The sequence below is a fragment of the Triticum aestivum genome, chromosome 5D, assembly GCF_018294505.1.
Source record: "Triticum aestivum cultivar Chinese Spring chromosome 5D, IWGSC CS RefSeq v2.1, whole genome shotgun sequence".
NCBI lineage: Eukaryota > Viridiplantae > Streptophyta > Magnoliopsida > Poales > Poaceae > Triticum > Triticum aestivum.
In genome coordinates, this window is record NC_057808.1 from 277,941,442 (window position 1) to 277,949,194 (window position 7,753).

General features: G+C 46.7%; 1 protein-coding gene across 1 annotated transcript; it reads left to right on the forward strand.

Moving 5' to 3' along the window:
• Nucleotides 1-690: 690 nt before the first annotated feature.
• LOC123120910 (uncharacterized) lies at nt 691-4,108 on the forward strand. The gene is made up of 2 exons (XM_044540881.1): nt 691-2,069; nt 3,806-4,108. The coding sequence occupies exon 1, from the start codon at nt 799-801 to the stop codon at nt 2,050-2,052; it is 1,254 nt and encodes a 417-aa protein (XP_044396816.1). The 5' UTR covers nt 691-798; the 3' UTR covers nt 2,053-2,069; nt 3,806-4,108.
• Nucleotides 4,109-7,753: the final 3,645 nt, after the last annotated feature.

Here is a 7,753-nt window from a genome sequence, read left to right on the forward strand (position 1 = left end):
TGGCCCGAACCTGGGTAACTGCTGTGTCTCCGGCCGTCCCCGCACGCTCGCTCTCGGCGTAGTCTCACCATGGTTAGTTGCAGGAAGGAGTAGGGCGTGAAGAACCAGCGCACCCCAGAGTTCGAACTTCTTGGGTCCCCGGAGCCCCGATTCCGACTTACTACTCAATTTTCAGTTTTAGCACTAAAAGTTTCAACTATCTAGAATTGCCATCCTTCTGTTAAGCATGTGCTTAGAAATGACAGTCGGCACCTTTATCATCGGTCAAAGACCATTGACCGGGGTAATTTGGTCATTTCACTCTGGTCAGTGGCTTTTTGACCGTTACCATACGATGGTGAGTTGCATTTTTTAGCGCACATTTAACGAAATGATGACACTTTTGAGTTGTTGAGACTTGTAGTGGCAAAATGAAGGAGTGTGACACAACTAAAGGCAAAATAGATAAAAAGACCATTGTGTTAGTAAGTAATTTTGGTCATGCGCTGTATTGAATTAGCACGAAAAAGCATAGCGATACGGATGTGAATGAGAAGAGTTCTTTTTTAGGTAGAATCAGAATAATTCTTTATGCGGCATCACAACAATTAAGCAGAGCACTTCAAATTTCATATTTCAAAAAGAGCTCAACCAAGGTGAGTGGTGTGTCAAGTTCAAAATATAAAGGTGAGTGATGTGGTCAACAATACTACTGTAGGCTGGTGCTTTTCCTTCCCAAAGCCTGACCCAAACGTACTCCGTCCCTGCTACCTCCCTCTGTCCCTCCCTGCTACTGCTCCTTCCTTGCAAAGCCAAACCATGGCCGGACCATCTCTCCCTACGCCACCGCCGGTGAAGGAGCCACAGACGGTGGCTGCGAAGTCGGGGACAACGGTCGATGCCCTCCCCGTGGACAGCCTCCGCAACATTCTCCGTCGCCTCTCCCTCGCCGACCTTCTCCGTGCCGCCCTCGCCTGCCACCGCTGGCGCCGCGTCGCCGCACGCTGCATCCCCCGCACCGCTCCTCTCCTCGGCTACTTCTTCCACCCCACCGCCACCGGTTTGCCAGCGCCCCTGCACTCGCAATCCAAGGAGATCGATACCCCCGCCGTCTTCGCTCCCTTGGACGCCTCCTCCCCGAACCTCTCCCTCGACTTCGCTCCGGGGGCCTCCCGCTACGTGCTCCACGACTGCCACCAAGGCCTCCTGCTTCTCGAACCGTTCGCGTCGCTCCCCAAGGGGACCATCCCACGCTTCCTCGTCCTCGACCCGGCCACCCGCCGCCGCGTGCTCCTCCCACCGCCACCGCGCGACACGGTGCCCGACGACCACCGCTGGCGCCGCTCCAGGTACTACGTCGGCTCCGCACTGCTCTCCCGCGCGCACCCGAGCAAGCTCTGCTTCGAGGTCGTCTGCTTCGCCATCGACGGCGGGCACCCGCGCGTCTGGGTCGCGTCCGTCGACGACGGCCGATGCAGCTGGCGCGCCCACCCGCGGACCATGGAGCTAGAGGTCGATTTCGACCCCTGGTTGTTCGAAGGGCGCTGCGTGCACGCCGCCGGGAAGATCTACTGGCACATCTGCAACTCCTACCGCATGCTCGTGCTGGACCCTGCGACACTGCACTTGTCCTACCTGCTGGCGCCGGCTGTACTGTCCGACCATTTCTGCACGTACCGCGTCGGGGAGACGCCGGAGGACGGCCGGCTCTGCCTCCTGGCCGTGGGGAGTCGTTCGAGGCAGCTGCAGCTCTGGGTCCGCGCGGAGGCCAGAGGGAGCGACAATGGGTGGTTTCTGGAGAGGGAGATGCTCAACATGCGCGTGGTGTGGGACGCAGTGCCAGGCCTGCCCAATGACCTCGCCCACAGGATCTTCAGTGTTTGGCCCAGCGACATGGACGCGGGGCGTACCGGGAAGGTGTTCATCAGAACCATAGGATATGGGCGCTACTCCTTACATCTGGACACCGCCAAGATTGAGCCCCTGCACACCAAACATGGCAAGGAGTACGGCCACCCGATCTATGCCTACTTCCTCGCGTGGCCGCCTGCCTTCCTCGCTCCAGAATACTGACGACTTTCTGGTGATTGGTAAAACCTCCTTCCCTCGTCAAGATGCCACTCATCGATGTTGCTTGATCATGAGCTTAATTCCTCAGTTCATTTCCTATGTGGCTGCCTTGAGGTTTCGATATATGCTGGTGATAACGATTGTGAAGCAATCATTCCAAATACATGTCTGTTTTAGAATTTCTAGTCACGATCTCTTTCTCGATTCCTCTAGTTTTGGATATATGCCGGTGGTAGAAGGTCTAATGCATACGTATAGTTTCTTCCTTTGCGTGGATCATAGTCTCTAGCTACACTGTACACATGTTCATTGCTATCCTGGTCTGTCATATTTGGCACGCCAAAGCTTTCGCAATTCGATGGAGTTTGAAATAAAAAACTAATTTTTTGGTAGGTTTTAGGAAATTCTCAAAAATTGGTAGTTTTTCGGAACCCTAACCCTTATTACGGTAGTTTTATGATATTTAATCCTTTAGTTACTTATTACAGTGGCTGGGGCAGGCCGCTTGTCATTGTTAGATGTTAGCTTATATGCAACCTCTAGAATTCCAAAATGCAAGCTGGTTGCTTTATTATTTTGAAAAGAGGGGTGATTTTTTTTAAAAGAGGGTTGGTTAATTGTTCAGTGAATTGTAGGTAAATGTGTTTATATAATGGGAATTTTATGAATTTTATATGCTTTGTTGATTGTTTGGAATCCGGCCTTTTATTTGTGTTTTCCTTGTACCAAAAGAATAGATCTTGTGTGTTATGGATATTGTACCAACAAATAAGTACTCCCTCCGTCCTATAATATAATAGCATTTTTGACACTACACTAGTGTAAAAAACGCTCTTATATTATGGGACAGAGGGAGTACTTTATTAATGGCCCTAGCACAGTAACGTACATAGCGAATTAGTATGTGGGAGTGGGATTTATGTGCATGATATCTGTCAATCGTTGAGAGTTATACAAGTCAGCATGTTTTATGGTTGCAACGTGATTGTTAACTAGTATTTTTGAACAGTACTTGTGCTTGCATTTGTTAATTTCTCATGGTAGTTTGGGCAAGATAGATGTCATTTGTAAAACATATGTCATGCATGCACTTTGATTTGTTGAATGAATCAAATATTGCTATTTGGTACAGCCCTTAACAACTAGAACAAATAAAATAAACATTTCTACTTGTTCTGCCACTAACCATTAGCTAACCATTAGCTAAACTCTGACTGAAAAAGTGGAGAGCTGGAAATAACCATAACGGTGCGTTTCCTAAAGTTTGGCCTTTTTTTTTATTGAATGACTAAAATTTGTTCACTTAGAAGAGCAAAGAAACCTTAATGTTGTTCATCGTCTCATTAGCACTTACATATATTTTTTCCTTGGAAGTACCTTATATTTCGAAAATTTTATTGCTTGAAATCATTAAATGCTAGATCAAGCAGTCTTTTGCTTTACTTGTACACGGGCTTAATGTTTGTAATTGCAGTTTGCTTGTACATAGACATGGCTTAATGTTCTGAATAAGAATCTACTGGTATATAGTTTGTTCAGTTTAATAAACAGCCCAATTGATAGAACACTCTTCTCATAATACTCAGCATTTCTCAACTGTTTCAGTTTTTGTAACGCCATCCACATAAACTTAAATTTCTTTTTGCTTATCATTTCAGTTTACTTTTGTCTGATGGCCTTCGAATATGTTCATGGTGCGATAATGGTTTGATACACTGCAAATTTGTGGCTTATATCTGCTATTTATGTGAATCAGGTTCCTGACTTCTGAGATGCGGAATCAGCACAGTTTTCGTTTGAAGTCAGCTGGAATCCTATCACTACTGGGTTCACTAATGCCATCTGCACCTTCACTCAACGCAAGAGGAAGAAGCTCCCATTACCTTGTTTAATTAGACTATCTAAGCAATGTCGCCAGCTCCTATATTTGTATTTTGTCTAAGCATCATTTGGACCTGATATTCTCAAGACTGTTATCTGAGCATCATTTGGACCTGATATTCTCAAGATTGTTTTATCTAAGCATGCCAGTAATATTTATCGCACTTTTGACTCTTAACATTCTGTTCTCCTGACTTGTTGAACTCCATGGTTGTGTATCGTGGACGCACATCCAGATTTAATCGTCTCCGTAGGGACAGGTCCAAGTCTTGAATCTAGGTAGTTCGACGTTCTATCTTAGTTTCAGCACTGCTCTTCAGCGAATTTGTGTAGCTTATCTTGTGCATTCATAGTTTTGAGCATTCAGCAGAAGACAAAAAAGTTTAATCAATGATCAATAGGTAGTATGCTTTGTGCGCGAAGCATATACGTACTAGATACAGATGCTCGCTGGACTGGAAACGGGCCACCCTGCGGCGAGCCAACTTTGACGTCGGGAAACAGACCACGTTAAAGCTGAACTCAATTTGTTTCCCAGGCTGGGGCAAAGCCATTTGTGGTACCAAAGGGCGTACCGTGTAAGCCAAAGCTGAGTAAAAGCCCCTCAAAAAAAAAACTGAGTAAAAGCAAGGGTGTGTTGTCTACATACTGCAGGACCGGACTGTGGGCTGACCGAAGATAAAGGATGGTGCCGGACAGAGCAGTTGAAGCTCTCTACCCATAGCGTTGCTTTACATTGTAGAGTACCGACTACAGACGCTTTCTGTTGTTGGTCAGCAATGCAGTTTCCAGTTTGGTGAAAGTCTAATTTACGTAGCCAAAGCTGAGGAAAAAGCAAGGATTTCTTGTCCCCATGCTGCAGAACTGGACAAAGACGCAGGAGCACAGTGACTGATCCATCGTCGTGGCCAAATTCACGGTTTTGACTGTTTGATCAAACTTTAGTACGATTTGACTTTTTTCAAAATATTTTTGGATCTGACACTTTTACTATCACCATCGTCTTTGGTGGTAGGGTAAGGCGGGCTACTGCCATAGCTAATAGCGGTCAACCCGCGGTAGCCTATTTGACACATCAGCACGACCAGCCGCGTGTACTCGTGCATATCGCTATTAGCTATAGTGGTAGTCTGCCAAGCACGATAGCGGTAGCAAAATGATCAGATCTAAAAATATTTTGCAAACAAAATCAAATTGTGCTAAAGTTTGATGAAAAGGTCAAAACAATGAATTTGGCCCCTCGTTGTTGTCCTTGGCCAGTCAGATGATTACTCGTGGCGTTACAAAAGCGGGCCCATGCAACAAGAGTAAATAACTTGACATGGCTGGAACATAAAAGCTTGATAGGCACTATAAAAGAGATTTGCCTCAAAACAAAAGGCACTGCAAAAGAGAGATAGCGCGCATAATAGCCCGATGGTCTTTGTGTTTTAACCCCGGCAAACAATTTTTGACGTGCCGATGTACCGCTTCTTTCTTTTCGGTTTACAGGGCTTATATCAAATTTTTTATTTTTTTCATTCTATAATTCTTTATTTTATTACCCATCATGACATGTTCAGATTTTAAGGTGCATTAAACTGCAACATGCAAGGATTAAGAGACAACTCATCAATGCATGTAAAAGTCTTAGGTCGAATATATTTTTATGAAAAAGAGTGCATTAATTGAGTATTTTTGCAAACTACAAAAATTATTCCACCACTCACCATCAATCTTGGTTGGTGAGATTTTTTATTAAGCCCTATAAACCGGAAGGCTAGTCATAGCGGGGAGTAACTTACACCAGTGTCATGCATATGACACTACTCTATGTTCTTATTTTCATAGCGGGGAGAGTAACATAGAGGTAGTGTGATAGATGGTTGTGTTTATTAGCTTGTAGACTCATTTTGTCTTGAAAAGTGTTCTGTGATGGTAACATATTATGTTACTCCGAACACCTCTCTCTTTATTAATTACCTGCCACATAAGCAAATTTATCTTGGTGTGTGTTATGTTACTAGCTAAGTTACTCCCACTACAACCAGCCAAAGAGATGGAGTAGATGCAATCCTCTAATGGTGGTGGACAAAAAATGTTGATTATTCGCAGTTTTTTTAATGTTGGGTCATTAAGCCTCTTTGAATGCATGGGTGCTTAGGTGACATGCTAAGCGGATTAAAGAGTTTGTCAACTTAAGTCCTCAATGCCTAGGTGCTTAATTTGTTGGGTTAATTATCCTTTTGCCCTTAGTGGTGTCCATGTGCTCAGTTTTGTCCTCAGATGCGAATTGTGCTCAGTTTTGCCCCTAGTCCATGCCCAGCAACTATGACGAGGCCAAACGGCCATATTTGAGTCCATTCCGTCCGCCGGCGTTAGTGGTTGTGGGTCCGGAGCTTACACGTGGGACCGCGTGGACGTGGGTCCGGAGCTGACATGTAGGCCCGTGCAACTAAATCCCCAAATCATTCGTAGGATTCTAGCTCACTCTGCCCATCCGCCGGCCGGCTGTCCTGTGCCGTTGCCACCACCTGCGCCGCGGCCAGCACCTGCCCCGCCACCAGCTGCACGGCCTGCTCCGCCCCTACCGTCATGCGCCTACGCTCCACGGCTACCTGTGACGCCCGCCACCTTCCTGCGACGCCACGGGTGGGGCGCCCGCCACCTGCTCGACCCGCGGCGCAGCCTCCTTCCGTGCGCCCGGCCGGAGCGCTCAAAGGTGGGGGACTGCTGGAGCTATTTGAACTAGGAGGAAGGACCCTAGGGCGAAATGGCGAGCAGCGGCGACCCCGGAGTATTTGGCGAGGCAGGCATTGGGCCGGAGATCCGCCGTGTCCACGACTGAGTTCCCGAGGGGTAAGTCTCGCCTCCTGTTTAGATTGAGCTTATCTGTGCATTTGAACACTCGATTCGAGTAGGTTTGCCCAATTAGTGTGCTGATTGCGTCTCTGTTTTTCGCCGGTTAGGATGGAGTTGCGGTTTGCTTTCTTGGTGCACATTAGAAGGGACCGGTACATGTTTGATGCAAAGGATAAGAAGAAATACCAAGGAGGTTTTGATTATCGGTTGCCAATGGCTAGTAATTGGAGTTTCAGACAATTTGGAAAGGTAATTTGTAGCCAATATCCTTGGGGTTTGCTTGATGAAGTGGCATACAAATATATGATGGGGAAAAGAAATGGGTGACAGTTAGTAATGATGAAGAGCTAGCTACCATGTTTGTTAGGCATAAAGAGAAAGATAATTTTCATGTGAGGCTGCAAGTTGATGTGCTTGAGCAGGCATTTGGACCTAGGATGACGGGTGCAACATCTCGGGGAGAACCAAGTCGTCGTAATGGCATCTCTAGCCAGAACAGTTTAGTTGGTGCACGGCGACGTGGTGGCTCGACAAGTGTGGGCAACAGCAGTAGGGTCCCCCTTGAAGTGGAGCCTGATGACTACAATCCTGGGGTTGATGAAGAGAAGCTATATTCTGATGTTATTCAGAATTTACGACGGGCACCTCGGGCTGAAAACCAAGATGAGGCTCACAATGCAGCCCGTGTGGATGATGACGCGGTGGGTGAGGACGAAGACCTTGCAGCTGTTGAATGGGACCCTTTGAACCCTCATATGGAAGAAGGTACAGTTTTTGCATCCATGAATGAGTGTAGAAATGCACTTGTGACATACTGCATCAAGGTAGAACGTACTTTCAAAGTTGACAAGAGCGATCAAGTACGTTACAGAGTGCACCGTCCGACTGAGGGTTGTCCATGGAGGCTGCTCGCATCTAAAATGCGAAATAGCACTAATGTTCAGGTCAAAGTGAACCCTTTTAAGCACACATGCCAGGAATC